The following is a 16,922-nucleotide window of genomic DNA, read 5'->3' on the forward strand; positions in this document are numbered from 1 at the left end:
TTTGAGTTAACGCTGTTAATGGTTTAGCTATTCGGAAAAATCTTGAATAAACCTTCTATAATAACCGGCTAAACCCAAAAATTGACGTATTTGTGTTGGTGTCTTAGAAGTCTCCCACTTTTCAATGGCCTCAATTTTAGCTGGATCAACCTGAATTCCTTTGCTACTAACAACGTGACCAAGAAATTGCACTTCTTTCAACCAAAACGCACACTTAGAAAATTTAGCGTATAACTGTTCTTTTCTTAACAATTCTAATACCAACCTTAAATGCTGCTCATGCTCTTGCTCATTTTTGGAATAGATGAGAATTTCGTCAATGAAAACGATAACAAACTTATCTAGATACGGACTACAAACTCGATTCATGAGGTCCATGAATACAGCTGGCGTAATCCAAACGGCATGACCAAAAATTCGTAATGACCATAGCGTGTCCGGAAAGCAGTTTTCGGAATATCTTCTTCTTTGACGCGTAGTTGATGATAGCCCGATCTTAGATCGATTTTCGAATAAACACATGATCCTTGCAGTTGATCAAATAAGTCGTCAATTCTCGGTAGTGGATACCGATTCTTGATAGTTAACTTATTTAATTCACGGTAATCTATACACATTCGGAAGGATCCATCTTTCTTCTTGACAAATAAAATCTGAGCTCCCCACGGTGAAGTGCTCGGTCGAATGAAACCACGGTCCAGTAATTCTTGTAAGTGGCTTTGTAACTCTTTCATCTCAGATGGTGCGAGTCTGTATAGAGCACGAGCCACTGGTGCAGCTCCTGGTACTAGATCTATTTGAAATTCTACAGATCTAAATGGAGGTAATCCCGGCAACTCTTCCGGAAAGACTTCAGGAAAATCTTTTGCTACAGGCACGTCGTTGATGCTCTTCTCTTTTTCCTTCGTTTCGACTTTATTAACATGTGCTAAGATTGCATAGCACCCTTTGTTCAAGCACTTTTGGGCTTTCAAACAGCTAATGAGTTTTAGCTTTGAGTTACATTTCTCTCCATAAATCATTACTGGCGTTTTATCCTTACGAGGAATGAGAATTGCCTTCTTGGCACACACAACTTCAGCTCCTATTTTGGACATCCAGTCCATGCCGACTATTACATCAAAACTTCCTAATTCTACGGGTATCAAATCAATTTTAAACGTTTCTCCGGCTAAATTTAGTTTACAATCACGGCAAATTTTATCGGCTTTAATTAGTTTACCATTAGCTAACTCAATCATGTACTTAGCATCTAGAGGTAATGATGAACAATTCAATTTAGTTTAAAAGTCTCTACACATATAACTTCTATCGGCACCAGTATCAAATATAATAGATGTTGATAAGTTATTAATGGTAATCGTACCCGTAACAAGCTCTGGGTCTTCACACGCCTCTCTAGCATTAATAATAAATGCTCTTCCACGTGCAAATCTGTTATTCTTCTCTGGATTCGAGCATTGGCTCTTATAATGACCCTGTTTCCCACACCCATAACAAGTAACAGTGGCCAAGGCAGTTCTATTTGCATTGGTGACAGGAGTCTTGGTGTCATTTGTAATTGTAACGGGAACCCTACAATCTTCAGTAAGATGACCCCTTCGATTACAATTGTTGCATACCACATTACAATAACCAGAGTGATGTTTGTGGCATCTGTTACATAAAATATTTCTTCCCTTGTAACCTGAGCTTGAACCACTACCCGCACCTTGCGTGGTTTCTTGTTTCTTGTTGGATTGTTGATGATTACCTTCCCACTTTCTTTTGTTTTCCGATGTCTTGACATCGGTGTTCTTATCCAGAATAATCTGGTCCATCAACTCGTTTGCCATGGTGATGGCTTCGTGAATAGTCTTGGGTTTCGATGCTGTAACATTTGCCTTGACATTTTTAGGCAAACCATCTTTGTACAGTTCTATCTTCCGTTCTTCGGTTGGTACCAATTCGGGACATAGCAAAACTAATTCCATGAATCGCTGATTGTAGTTGGTGAGTTCAGTACCAACAACTTTCAGGCTTCGTAATTCAGCTTCCAACTTCCTAACCTCGTTCCTTGGACAATACTCGTTGATTAGCATTGTTTTGAATTCTTCCCATGGAGTATCATAAGCTACATCTCATCCTACGGCCTTCACATAGTTTTTCCACCACGTGAGTGCACTATCTTGTAGGGTGCACGATGCATACTTGGTCATGTCCTTCTCAATACAACCACTGATCAGCTACTTTCTGATACAGAGGAAAAGACATCGGCGTTAAGTCGGCGTTAAGTCCCGAAACAGCTCAGCTACGGCCTTCATTAAGCCTTTCATTAGCATTATCGATTACTATTAATAACCCTAACAAAGTCGGCGTTAAGTCCCGAAACAGCTCAGCTACTTTCTGATACAGAGGAAAAGACATCGGCGATGTTCCAATTCCTGTCGAAAAAATTGGCTCCGATGATTCAAAACATTTAAATTTAACTCTAACCATTTTTGCGGATCAATTAACTTCTGATTCGCTAATATATAGTGATATATTGAGCTGTAATTTTTCGTTTTCGACTTATACGAAAATTAAGGCTAAACTTCGTGTATTATTATTAGACGAAGAGAATAGTTAGTGGAGATGAGATGAAGAGAATAAATATAGAGAGGAGGCATATTAATTTCAGATATGGGGTTTTATCATTTTTGGTCTACTTGGGTTTAAAGGTAAAAGACCATAATACCCTTCGTATGTACATCATGTTTTCACTTAACTGAAGAGAACTAACGATCAATTAACTCTAGGACCATTTTCGTGTACAATGTTTAAAACTTGAGACCAACCATGATCGATATAAACTTTAGGTTTCATCTTGATTTTTAGTACAAAGTTTGGAACTAACTATGAAATTTTTTCTAATTTAAACCTGTGTAAGTGAAAATATCATTAGGTTTCTACAAGTGTATATTTATTAGAGATGTTAAAGATAACACAATAAAATATTTTGTGTAACGCATAGTAAGTAAAGGCAATATTATGAAGTAACATGTGACATCAAGTGTGTATTAGATGTATAGATATAATGTGAAACAAATTTAAAAATGAAAAATCACGAGGCTTAGATCATCGTGTACCGATAGCTTCGGGTAAGAAAATGGAAGTTGACAAAGTGGCAAGCCAGTTGACGGGTCAAAACGAATACTTATTCTTTTAACCTGAGATTGGTTAGCCCTAGACAGATTTAAATTATACTCCGTATAATTTTATGAAGTTTCTATGATCACAATTTCTCATAAATACTAAAGAGGTGTAATGCGTTAAAAGTACAATTTGGGTGATTGTCTACCCGTTTGACCCTTTTCCTTTAAGCTATTAATTTAAATTTGATTAGAACGGGACCATATAAGAGTAATACCTTCAATCAAAAAGATGAAAAGCGTCTTTGAAGTTTAAACGGATTAAGTAGCTTGAAATACACTGAAATCACTATGAGAAAGTGACTTGTGAAACTTACAAACTAAATGACGAGCTAAACTAAATGACTTATAACTTACAACAAAGAAAGGATGAAAAACAAAACTAAAATACAAGGCCCTTTCACTTGTGTCTAGACCGAACGAAGCCGGGTAATTAAAACCAAACACAATATTTTTTTACCTGATCTAGACTCTTGATCACCATGAATAGAATTGAAACACAATGTATTCCCATATGATGGTGCGCCCTAAAGTCTGCACACATGAAATAGCCAATTTAAAACGACAAAAGGTACCAAAAAATATCAAAAGAAGGATAAAAAACAAATTTACATAAAGCCGTATAGCAGTTTCCGTCAAGAACATTATGAATTACAATTCAGGCCGCCTAGTGTTTTGCGTAAGTCCCAGAGGAAGCTTCAAATGCATAAGTTCTAAATATCTAAGTATAGAGCACGTCGGCAGCACACATGCCACGTAGGCATAAAACTTAAAGTCGATTACGCACTTTTAGCATAAAGTAACCACTAACAACGTGACACGTGTATCTCTGAACAATCCGGAGACCCAGATGTCTATAAACATGACACATAGGCCATCAATTTGAAGACGCTTGGACTTGTGGTAAAGAACACACTTTCTCTTTCACACAGTACTTTCACTCTCTAAAACTCGAAGACCTAGCCGCACAATGCTAGACGGACCAGCTCATAGTTTGGCTCCGCAAGATTGACTTAAACCAACCCATGATTTCTAGATCGCGATCCGGTTCTGCAGGGATGTTGTTCCAAGAGTAATAGTCAATCGACAATTCACCACGCTAAGGAGTTTTAGACCTGTACTGACACATGTAAGCCGCTAGCCGGAATTATGTATCAACACCGTACTTGAAATAAACTAGAAAAAATTCGACCGCGCGTTGCTGCGGTTATATTCGATGCGCGGTTGAATTTGGATATACGTTGTTTGGTACCTAATATATCTAGTAGGTTGGGTTGTTTGTTGGAAGTGTATGTATATGTATGTAAAGCTTTTTTAACGATGTCCGTTTCGCGTATAGTTAGTCGCGTTGTGTTCGTAAAATTATTTCGAGTTGAACGGTGGTCTCGGAAAAATTTAACTCGCACCGAGCGAGAATATAGGGCCCGTTATTTAGCGTTTTTTAACGATGTCCGTTTCGCGTGTAGTTAGTCCCGTTGGGTTCTTGAGATTTTTTAGAGCTGAACGGTGTTCTTGAAAAAATTTAACTCGCACCGAGCGGGAAGATATGCCTCTTTGAAAAACCGGGTGGAGTTTATTAATTAAAATAAGAATTTGACATTTTGTACCCCTGTTTTGGAGGGTGAAGTTGCATCATGTTAAAACTTGGGGGGTAAAAGTTGTTTTTTTTATTTGTTTTTTTTTTTGTCGTTTGTATTTGTGTGTTGGTCCAAAACGACCGGATTTACGGTGGCTTTGTTTGTATTTGTGTGTTGGTCCAAAACGACCGGATTTACGGTGGCTGTTAGTATATATTGAAATTGAAATTAGCAAAAAGGTAAGTCCGCGAAGTGAAAATTGTTTATACAATTTCACATATTTAGCTGTGGAAAAATATATTAAGTTCCTAAAAAAATGTGGTGGGAGCACACGTGGTCCAATGAGATAGGCTTATGATTACGGTATTTAGGAGGCTTATGATTACGGTATTTTTTAGGGTATAAGATAAAGGAACTTTATGTGAATTTTGTTAAAAACGTATTTGTAACCGGAATGACAATTGCAACACGAAAGCTTATTCTCGAGACTTTTTGCTACAAGATAGATTACTCTTTTCTCTAAAGAGTGATGATATGTACACAACCTCATATTATTATGTACACAACCTATATGCTTTACAGTGTTGTACAGTACAACACTGTAAAGCATATAGGTTGTGTACATAACAATACGAGGTTGTGTACATATCACTTCCCTTTCTCTAAACCCCTCGATAAAACTATCTCATTCTCATCCATCTGACATAATAGAGATACATTTTTTTTCTTTCTCATTTTATATATAAAAAAAATTCTTATACAGTGCGTATTTTAATTATTTCCAATAAAGACAACTAGCTTTTGAACACTCGCTTCGCGCCGGAGGTTCGATTTTCAATGTATTTTATTGCGTTTAGTTTGTAAAATTATTTCGTGGCTAACGATGATGTCGTTGAAGCACAACTCGAGTCGAACTAAAAGGTATAACCCGTGAATGATTTAAATGTTATTTTAAATTAACAATATATGTGCATCTCCGCGTTTCACTATAGAATTGTTGACTTTTGAAAATTTAACGCAAAATCAACGTGTATGAAAAGTACCCCATATATTTAGCGTTTTTTAAAAAGCGTCCGTTTTGCGTATAGTTAGTGACATTGTGTTCCTAAAATTATTTCGAGTTTAACGATGGTGTCGGAAAAATTTAACTCGTTGCGAGCGAGAAGATATGACCCGTTGAATATTTGGGTGAAGTTTATTTAAGAATTTTTATGAAAATGATTATTTGACACTTTACCCCGTTTGGGGGGGCGATTTGAATTTTTGGGAAAAATGTGGGGGGCTTTGTTGGTGAAATGTAATTTAGTTAAAATAAAAATAAAAGGTGGAAAGTCAAAAATACCCCTATTGCTATTCATAGATTTTGTCTGATAGATACATGTATAATATAATATAATATAATATAATATAATATAATATTATAATATAATATAATATAAAATAATTTATTGCATTATACAAGAACAACTAGTAACTTGAAACGCAAACCTGTTGATTCCTTGTGTTCTAAGAAGGTATGATCAAAAATCTGAACAATAAAGACACAAATGCAGCAACTACCAAACCACACTTATATTTATCATACTTGGTACATAACATATTAAAATGATTAGAGACCAATACCTTTTTATAGTAATACAAGGGTATCACATGAATTTCGCGCTACAGTCTACTCATCATCCGGGTTTCCTCAGGCCTTAAAAGATGGGCCGATTGGTAACCATCGATGACAACAATTAATTTCAAAGTTATTCTGCGGATCTAAGACACCACAATAACGTCAGTTTTTTAATAAATTCATGACTAGATGGTGGGTACTACTATGTAAAAGCACATATTTTCTTGTTTGCTAATTGTCGTTAGATTAACCTCTCAGAGAACACCGAAAAGCCGGAAGATTATTGACCAGCAGAGTCCATTTGTTCATCCCCAATAGACGTTACTTCTTCTTGCCCAGCGGTTTCCCCTAGTCGTTCCTGCAAAAGATACGTTATGAGAGCATACATTAGCTTTTTTATAGACTTTCGAATAAGTTTATCCGTCTGGCTAGAGATGGCAATTTAAACCCATTATGTATAAGTAGAAAAATTCAGGTAATGTTTTATCTCTAAAGCGTCAAACAAGTAAAACAAGAAAACAAAAGACAAAATTACACGGCTAGTCCGCGTGGTTGTATGAAATAGCACTCCAAGTCCCTAGACTTTTTTTCATTCTTCATCCTCATGATTTCAATTTTTGCATGGCTCGTCCGTGCGGGTAACGATCGTTAAAAATCTCCAGTAAGTTAGGTCATGTGCGACACAAACTTAACGAAGAACTTTAACGATCGTTAGCCAGAGGGACGATCCATGCAAAAAGAATGGAACCATGAGGACAAGGAATGCAAAAAAAAAGTTTAGGGAATAGAAGGGCAATTTCATACAAGCCGTGTAATTTTATCAAAACAAAAAGAAACACGTAAAATGAAAACTGTGATGATCGGGACAAATAAGTTGAAAGTTTTGCATTGAACTCGATGAATCAGTTTATTTAATTCGTTCAATTGTGTACTGAAGTAATCAAACTTTTGTAATGACACTGTGCAAACTAAAGTATTTATATATAAAATATCCCAAAAATTGTCTGGTGATCCCACCTCAAACCCTGCCCGAACATTTACTCGTTTTGCCCTGTCACCCAACTCACCCAATTCGTCATATTTGATATATTAGATATGACTACTATCAACTGTTTGACATGGACAGTGATAGGGAATGAACTACACGGTACACGTAAAGAATCGGACGATATTACCTTTAGGGATGCATTTTGTGCAAGAAGCTGATCGTAATCACTTCTAAGGCGACCCACTTCTGCTCTAAGAGAAGCATTTTCTTCCTTCAATACTTCAGCCCGTTGAGCCAGCTCATCACATTCCGCCTGACCCAAAAAATAAAATAAAATAAAAAATGGACGCAATCAAAGTTAGAATATTATAAGAACATGAAGAATGCAAATCATGCATCTTGCATATCTTGTATGCCTCACGCGCACTTTTTTAATACTTTGCATACAAAATACATCTTGTATGCAAACCCTGAATAAAGAAAGAACCAGAATGAAAATTTTGTTGGACAATGTTTACCCAGTTATTTATGACTAGATTAACTAGGGTTATGTTTTATCTGGAAAAATGTTAAATTAAACATATTAACAATAAATAAAAATCAAATTGGCCAAATTGTGTTGAAAGAAATGAAATTGAACCATTTATGCTTGAACATCCTAAATCACTTTAATTTAACATTGAAATAAGCATTGCACTTTTAATATTTTTGTTAATCACAATAAAAGCATATTACTTTAAGAGATTTATATGCACAAAAGGTTAATTTACCTGCTTGCGCAGTCTGGATCTACGAGCAGATTCCCGGTTGGATTGTTTCCTTCTCTGGCGTTTTAGTTCCCTTTCATCCTGATATAAAGCATCAAGCAATAAGATTATGCAATGGTTATAACTCATAATAAAGCATCAGAACTTGTTTAACTTTCGTTGCATAAAAACTTAAAACCTAAATAAGGTCCAGAAATGGAATAATCCATTAAATGCATACAAACGCCATAAATTACTAGACATTTTGCTTCATGTACACCAAAATCAGTTGACTTTTCAGAGCCAAACAGACAACTACATTGAACATGGTATACATTAAAGAAAATACAACTCGGTGTCAAGAACATGAAAGAAATACATGGATCCTCCTTCCCAATATAAATTTTAGAAGTAACACATCGCTTCAGATGTATAATTATTAATGCACAAGTCACTACCGATATATTTATTCATAAGGATAAGCATCCAATCCAACTTTTTATTAAACAAGAGAAACTAATACCAGTTCTTATAGAGCTAATTCAGCTGAACATGACATAAATGATAAATGTAGCCTAAAAAGCACTGAAATCATCCGAAAGGCTAAATTACCCTTTTTAGAAAAGAGTACTTGAACCCATCCCGTGGATTCAAGAAATCAGGCTACATAGAATGTAAAACCGACCCTATGCCGACCGGTCCCACGGCCAACATGGGAAAGGAAAATCATGCAACTCGTGATTATGGGGACATGGATAACCATAATGACATCATATTCATTTTCTTTGTAAACAAAGAAAGAGAGTGTTCATTATATACCTTTCGTATAAATAGGTATGTTTAACTATTGCCCTGCAAATCCCTAAAAACGTACTCTCTTACAAACTGTCATAACTCATATCGTCATTTTAGATCCCCGAAAACAAAATAAAATAATACTCCACTCCGTAATCGTCAATTGGTATCAACTCAATGTTCAACTATGCAGAAGCTAGTAAAGACAAATAATTTCTTTTAATAATCAGGGTTTATGGTACTTTATCCAAATAAATTACTATAATAGTTAGTTAGACCTTTAGAGTAGTTCAGATTAGTCAACTACTCTAAACCCTGATTATTCCAAAGAAAATTTATTAAAAGAGCCTGAAACCTATCTAGTTCGAAGCAGTATAAATTTCATTTAATCCTTGTTAATAGAGTTTCTAACCTTATCAACGATAACTAACCCAAAATTACATTAAGAGCAGAATTTCATCCCGTTATTTCAGATACAAGATAACTTTTTAAGAAGCAACAAACTTGAAAAAAGGTATACCTGTATCCAGAGCTGCGACTGCATGTTATCTCTTGCTCCAACGTTAACCATTCCTCCTGCAACTCGACCAAAAGTTACATTCACACGCATTTCAGGCAAATTGGGTGAATTTGTACGATTCCAGTATTCCGTACCGATATTTAAGTTGGTGGTTGGACAAGATACTATTTGATTAATAGCAGAATAAGGAGCATTCGGTCCTCCATTTCCAGAGTTTCCATTTTGAGACGCTTCACCTGTCGCTAATATCATTGTAACATTAGGTTTTTTTAGTAACAAAAAGCAAGGAAAAGTAATGACTGCATGATAAGACACTCAAAGAACCGAACCTTCGAGAGAATCTTGCCTAGATCCTGATTTCATTTGGGATTCCTGCAATATATTTTTTAAAAAGAAAATTAACCTCAAGGTGTTATTGTATTGTTGATAACCTTGAGGTTACCCGCCCATTTCATGGGCCTCGGAGGTTGTGAATGTCCTGCGTTCGACCTCACCCGAGGGGGTCTTACGACACACGATGCCCGTATGAATTCGTCGAGGGGGTTTCCTCTTGAGGGGCGATAGGACTGTAATGCTCGTCCAAAGAAAATGATCGGGTCGGTGGGTTCCGACAATCTACATTTGGTCAAACTCGGCCAATACTCGGAATCACTCGGAAAATCGGCCAAAACTCGGGATTACTTGAAAAATGGGTCAAAAATAGGTCAAAGTCAAACTTGCTCATCATCCGAGTACTCCCAGAGTACTCCCAAAAAAGTCACGACCTAGTACTCCCCGAGTAACGATTTTTGCAACCATGAGCATTAATCTTCAAGTTGTGGAAACTCGCAATCTAGATGGTAGATTAAAATAATAACTCTAGCCATCCAGATCAACGGTTATTTTAAAGGACTGTCATCGTAATAAAATCACCATGTGAAAAGGTACTATGCAAGAGCACTCACATTTTCAGAATTTCCTTCGGTTCCTTCACTTGAACCATCACTTCCACTCTCAGCACTGAAAATTCAAAATTTGCAAATATAATAACTTATAACTTATCATATTCAGAGCAGCATTTGCTGACCTAAGTAACAGACATGGCAAATTTGACCCATTTACTTAAGGCTCATTTTGATTGTGTTTACCACCTCTCTAGTGTTTTGAAAAGGTCAATAAAAAACTTTAAGTTTTTAATGGTTATAAGTAATCAGATTTAAACCAATACAGGAAGGAATACAGAGTACTTCAAACTGTAAAGCCATAAAACTATAGCTCAACGATGTATTCATTATACCTTTTGTGATAAACTCCATTAGCAGATGCACCTGTTTTGCTCGGTTCATTGTTCTTGCCCATAATCATATTTAAACTGCCCAAACTTCCTTTTGACCTTTTAATAGGAAGTTTTTCCTTCCCGTCTGGTGACTTACCATCAACTTCTGTATTCCCAGGAGTATTACCCTACATGTATATGCATATATCGTTATCGAAGAATCAAGTAGTGGACCCTACAAAATCCATTATTGTATTGACTCAGTCAACTCACAGAAGCTTCAGCGACACCGTTTGGAGAAGACATTGCATACGGATACGGATACGACCCCTATTGATATAAAAAACGAATTTTACTATTATTGTTTTAAAAAAATCATAAATTAAATAGATAAACATTAGGAAGATACCGGAGGCATGGATGGATGGGCGTAAATGCCACCAGGGGGATACATGGCAACATATGGATGAGGAGGAGTACCGTAAGGTGGCATAAGATGCTGTGAGTCCACAATAATATCAGAAAAATGAAACACAAATTACAATGAAATGAATGAAAATAGCTAAATATGTAGCATGTGTGTATGTAACATTGTTATATATATCGTTAGCACTGAAAATGTAGTATGTGGTCCATAGGAGATTTATGTTGCGTCTTGGGCTTAACATTGTTATTAATAAGGAAAAACATAGTTTGCAAAACTTACGCAGTGAATTACATTAACTTTCTATAAGATTGTATGAACTTATAGATCAATCATAACAATTTCTATGCAAGAATTCGGCCCAATCAAAAGGTATTTATCTTCAATGACCCATAAAGAATCCCTAGTCAGTAGTCAGTAGTCAAGTATGAAAACAAAAACAGTATCCACTGTGCATACCTATAGTCCCGTAATTAAGGTACTATAATTACCTTATTCAAAAACAATATTGTTTCCTAATTTAAAGCCAAATAAGGTCCCTCATACCACAAAAGAAATGCATATGTTAAACTTGATTACATATTGATAACTGCCTTTGTCAAAACAGTTAATGTAGAAATACTTTAGAATCATGTTATCAATGAGTCAACTACTAAAACTGGCCATGCTAGCATGCTCATCGATAAGTGTAACGATCAACGTAACCTTGTCTTTCCAACATCAGTGAAAACCCAAAATAAGAGACATTAAAAGAATACCAATTCATCGTTATATCATATCGATTATTGTAATTTTTTTACCTATAACCTAAATCAAGAATCTATAAAGCGAAGTACCTGAACCCCCCACATGTAGGGGTGAGCTTGAGGGCTTGATGCCATAAACCCGTGTGGTGGCATATGAGGGTAAGGCTGTTCAACATTTAGGCTAAGTAAGATATCTCGAACGCTAAAACACCAATTTGTAAAATTTTGAACTTTTAAACAGATCGAACCTGAAACCCTGCCCAATCTGGATTGACTGTACCTGTAACAGTACCAGAAGTCTGCTCCTGAACATAGTAATAACAAACAGACGATGAATACATATCGTCAAAATGCATTTACAACAGTGTAAATGGACAAAAAGAATAACATTCACTTGGGAATTTGGTGTTTTCGGCTCCTTCGCCTGGTCTTTCGCCTCCTTGGGGGATTTATCCATATCACTAATAAAAAAATAAATACACAAATTAATAGACACAAAAATAAATAATAATAAAAGTGACATCAGGAACAGATAAAGGGACTGGAATTCGAATACGAAAAATCAGCTGAGTTCATCTTAAGGGTTCAATTTTTCATATTTGAATTAAGATTTTCACATATAGGATTCCAAAATCACATTTTTAGGGTATTAGCACAAATTCAAATAAATGTAACATGGCATGTGAAACTGCATAACACAACACAAACAGATAATACTTTCAATTTCACATAAAAGTATAAACAATAAAAACATAAACTAAAAGAAAAAAAAAATCAAATAGCAATCAAGTAACATGAATGACACTCTGCTGAGCTTAGGATGAATTAAATTACCGAATGTTATCGCGAGCCGGTAATTTTAATCGGGGTGAAGTATTGTAATTGAAATTGAAATAATAACCTAGCTAGATCAAACTCCAAACCCTAAAATTTTAGGAATTTAAAAAGAGAGATCGAAGTCAAAATCGTGGGGATATTGGTTTCACGAGCGAGGTTTGAATTGATTGAAGATGATAGTGACTGGAAAGTGAATGATCAAGAGTTACTGGTTGATTCAACGGTGAATTTGTATGCTGACGTAGCCTATTTGGGGTGGAGGTGTAGAATAAGGCCTGCCCATTGTTTATTGTTAATTAATTAATTAAATTAATAATTACTCTCTTAGAAAAACAATTGGATTAATATTATTACTAATGAAATGACCCGTGGAACCACGGATTCATTTAAACGAAACAATTTAATGATATATTTTAGTTATTAAGTTAATTTAAATGCTAAAGTCATTTAGTTTAATTACCCGGCGGATTCCGACTAAAGAACTTCTCGTTGTTTTTACAAACACATTGATGTACTTAACTTGGTCGGAATAAATGAGCTACATTTATTCTCTCACCATCATCTTCCAATTTTCATCACAATTACTATTTTTATTGTCATAAAATTCTACATTAGAACCTTTTATTGAGACGTGTATTTGCATACATATATAACATAATTAATCTCGTAGAGAGAACTCATATTTGAATTTGAATTTAAATAATAATAATATAATAATAATTAATAAATTAATAATTAATGAGAATGAATTTTTTTCTCGAAAAACATTAAATAAATAAATAAGTAGATTTAATTCAATTAGTCTCGAAAATCACATTAAGGGCTTAGACTTTTTTCTTTTTCTTTTTAATTTTTTCTTAACAAAAGAATTAGCCTAATAATGACATCATTATTATAAAATTTTAATAAAATCTATAGATTATTTTTTTAACAATCATACGAGATCACTCAAGGTACCAAACTACCCGTGTTCATCTTCTTGTAGTTCGATAAACCGCCCCGAATAATACGAGTAATGATTTATAAAATTTTCTTTAAAGAGTAATTAATAAATTATTTGATATATTTAAAGTTAAATTAAAAGGAATATAGTTTGAAATTTAATGATATTTAATGGTTATTTAGAAAAAATGACAATAATATTGGGATAATAAAAAATAGAACGGTAAATAGTTTTTTTGAGACGGAGAAAATAATAAATTAAATAAATTGTTTAATACAATAAATGAAAGTGAAGAATTGAAGTTCATGTAATGTAAATATAATAAAAAAACTAAAACCACATTGTTTGTTGAAAAAATAATTGTTGAATAATATGATGTAGCAATGACGAAATCAGAATTTTGAAATACGATGTCACAAAATAAGAATTTTGAAGTACAGTGTCACAAAATAATACCGAAATCCATCGAATTTGAAAATTATAATCAACAACTTGTTCAAACACTTCTTTAGATTATTAGATAGTAACTATTAAGTACAAATACATGTTACAAACAACACATTTTTATAAGTTAACAATAAAATTTTACCATTTCACAATACTAATATACTCCATATCAATTTACTTTATCATATCACAATTTATAATGCTAATTGAAATGGACTTGTGTCACATTTAAAATGGAACTAGTTTGAGATATGTGAATTTACATGTTTGTTAAAGAAAAAAAAAAAAAACTAATTAAATAATGTTAATTTTTTCAAGTAAGGTTTCAAAGTGTAGATAGTAAGGATTTAACTTTGATCTCCTTTAGACATTTTATTAAATAATGTTAATAAAATCATATGTTGTCAATAAAACTTTATAAGTAACATTTTATTCTATATTCTAACATAATGAGAATGTAGATTTGCTAATGACGGTAGTGATGATTCTCTCTGTTTTTTGATGTGTTGCATGAACTATATAAGTAACATTATATTCTATTTTATTCTATATTGTTTGATGTAAACTTTATAAATAATATTCTATTCTATTCTATATTGTTTGATGTAAACTTTAAATATAACATTCTATTTTATTCGGTGATGAATATCTACGATTAGAAACAGCAAAAATAATGACCATGTTGAACGGTTTACCTTATAAACAACGATACTAAGAATATGAATGTCATTTAAAAGGGACTCGGAATAACCAATGAGAAAATACGACTCAAATGAAACAAAAGTAATTAAAATGGTCTTATTTTACACACAAACAACTTAACATGCTCAAATCACTTACTATTAGCGTAAATCTACATATCAATCCAACATGTTTGAGATACTACACACTAACAACTTCGATTCGATCAAAAAAAATTCCCGCCCGCTTTCATCACTGTCTATCTTGAACTTGTCATTTCGTTTGTCTTTTAAAACTTTTTCTCTTTACCGGATCTGATCAAAAATAGATCCAAAATTCAAATTCTCAGATCCATTCACGTCTGAGTTTTTTTTTTTACGGAATTCGTTCCGGGGTGGGGGGTCTCGATCATGGTTGGGGTTCATACTAATCAATCCAAGGATACTCGATGGCGATTAGTTCACAGAAAGAATGGAAAACAAACTTCTTCTCCTATCGATGATCCGTTTGTGGATTTGGAAAAGGCAACGACTACGTATTTCATCACTAACTTTCCGGAGGATATGACAGCAAAAAGTTTAAGAGATACCTGTGAATCGTTTGGTCATGTCATCGATTCCTTCATTCCTTTCAAACGGTCAAAGAATGGGAAGAGGTTTGGTTTTGTCCGGTTCGTGGGTGTCAAAGATGAGGAGTTGGTGGGTAAATCCCTAGCTAATATTTGGATCGGCAATTTTCATTTATTTGCTTCATTGGCTAGGTTCCAACGATCCTCGTTACGAAAAGGGGGGAGAGGTCACCTGAATCAGAATCGATCAGCTAATGGCAGCCATCGTAGGTTTAACTCTAAACCAAACGACACTGGTTATAACAAAGAGGAGACTTCAGTAAACAAGGAGACAGATCCGGGGAATACTAGTAATTTGAACTTTGCTGAAGCTGTGACGGGAGGTAATCAGTCTAAAGGCACGACAGGTATTATCCTCAAAAAAATTACTTTAATTGATCAAGATGTGGTCACTTTTCCTGATTCTCAGGAAGCTATCTTGATTAAAGTGAAAGAAGTTGAATCCATGTTGAATTTTCATAGAATATGTAAAGAAGAAGGCTTTTATAATGTGTCAATTCATCATGTGGGAGGTTTTTGGTTATGGTTACATTTCGATTCAGTTAAGGATTGTACCAAGTTCAAGGAAAATGTTTTTCTTAAGAACTTTTATACTATTGTCAGACCTGTTTACAAACATTTTATTCCCGATGAGAGATTTGTCTGGATTGAGATTGTTGGCCTTCCTTTATGTGCATGGGGTACAATTGCATATAAAAAGGTAGCAGGTTTATTCGGAAAATTCATGTTCTTCGAAAAAGGCAAGGATGCAGCTATGTCTGTTGGTAAAGTATGTGTTGCAACCAAACAGAAATCTATGATAAATGAAGAAGTTGAGGTCAAAGTGAAAGGTAAACAGTTTGCGGTATTAGTGCATGAAACTGGAGATTGGAATGTGATTCTAGATAAGGGAAAAGAAGGTAATGATAAGGACGATGACATTGACAGTGAAGTTAATTCAATTAATTCGGATATGGTCAAGGAGAATTTTGAAGTTCATTCTGATTTGAATGAAGAAGAGAATAATGATACTTTTGTTCAAAATGAAGCGGTGGAAGAAACAGTTTTCGATTCCGTTGGGATTCATCAAAGTTGTGATACTCAAAAAGGTGAAGGTGGTAAAGAATTTAACTCTGGATCGAACTCCTCTCAACCAAAAAAAGTTCCTTCAGATACTGACGAAAGTAACAAATATAAAGGATTTCATAAATTTCATGGTGGATCCATTTTTTGCGAACTTGAAAAGATGATGGACTTGGGTGAGAAAATGGGAGTTGACGTCTCAGATTGTCAGAATGCTTTCCATAATCTGATTGACAGGATTGGAGCCTATCACGTGGATAAATGAAGATTCTTTCTCTTAATGTGCGGGGGTGTAGAAAGAGGAGAAAACTATTGTGGGTCAAAGACCTTTGCGTTCGTAATAGTGTTATGTTTTTGGGTCTTCAGGAAACGAAGATGGTGCATTTAGATTTTTTCCGTTTAAAAACGATGTGGGGTAATATGACTTTTGATTTTGCTTGTTCCCTATCGAGAGGTCGTTCGGGAGGGATAGTGTCGATATGGGA

The 16,922-nt window shown here is 34.6% G+C and overlaps 1 protein-coding gene across 6 annotated transcripts; it reads right to left on the reverse strand.

Moving 5' to 3' along the window:
- Nucleotides 1–6,276: 6,276 nt before the first annotated feature.
- Nucleotides 6,277–12,300, reverse strand: LOC139898518 (bZIP transcription factor 68-like). Of its 6 annotated transcripts, none has more exons than XM_071881265.1 (13): nt 12,234–12,300; nt 12,088–12,144; nt 11,930–12,004; nt 11,079–11,168; nt 10,943–10,999; nt 10,691–10,857; nt 10,359–10,413; nt 9,744–9,786; nt 9,549–9,650; nt 9,415–9,470; nt 8,124–8,201; nt 7,541–7,666; nt 6,277–6,723 (listed from the first exon to the last, which is right to left on the reverse strand). In XM_071881265.1, the coding sequence occupies exons 1-13, from the start codon at nt 12,294–12,296 to the stop codon at nt 6,646–6,648; spliced, it is 1,047 nt and encodes a 348-aa protein (XP_071737366.1). In that variant the 5' UTR covers nt 12,297–12,300; the 3' UTR covers nt 6,277–6,645. The 6 variants fall into 6 exon arrangements, with proteins under 6 accessions (XP_071737366.1, XP_071737365.1, XP_071737364.1 ...); XM_071881264.1 differs by having other exon boundaries at nt 9,415–9,476; XM_071881263.1 differs by having other exon boundaries at nt 9,549–9,656.
- Between the last annotated feature and the right edge of the window lie 4,622 nt (nt 12,301–16,922).

The sequence above is a fragment of the Rutidosis leptorrhynchoides genome, chromosome 3 (genome assembly GCF_046630445.1).
Source record: "Rutidosis leptorrhynchoides isolate AG116_Rl617_1_P2 chromosome 3, CSIRO_AGI_Rlap_v1, whole genome shotgun sequence".
NCBI lineage: Eukaryota > Viridiplantae > Streptophyta > Magnoliopsida > Asterales > Asteraceae > Rutidosis > Rutidosis leptorrhynchoides.

What these genes read in the sequence shown, in the direction of transcription:
- LOC139898518 (XM_071881260.1), bottom strand. Translation starts at nt 12,296, where the DNA reads ATGGATAAATCCCCCAAGGAGGCGAAAGACCAGGCGAAGGAGCCGAAA. An exon ending in TAGGCAAGATTCTCTCGAAG is followed by an intron (nt 9,657 to 9,743) that starts GTTCGGTTCTTT and finishes CAATGATATTAG; the next exon opens with CGACAGGTGAAGCGTCTCAA. An exon ending in GATCCAGACTGCGCAAGCAG is followed by an intron (nt 7,667 to 8,123) that starts GTAAATTAACCT and finishes TTTTTGGGTCAG; the next exon opens with GCGGAATGTGATGAGCTGGC.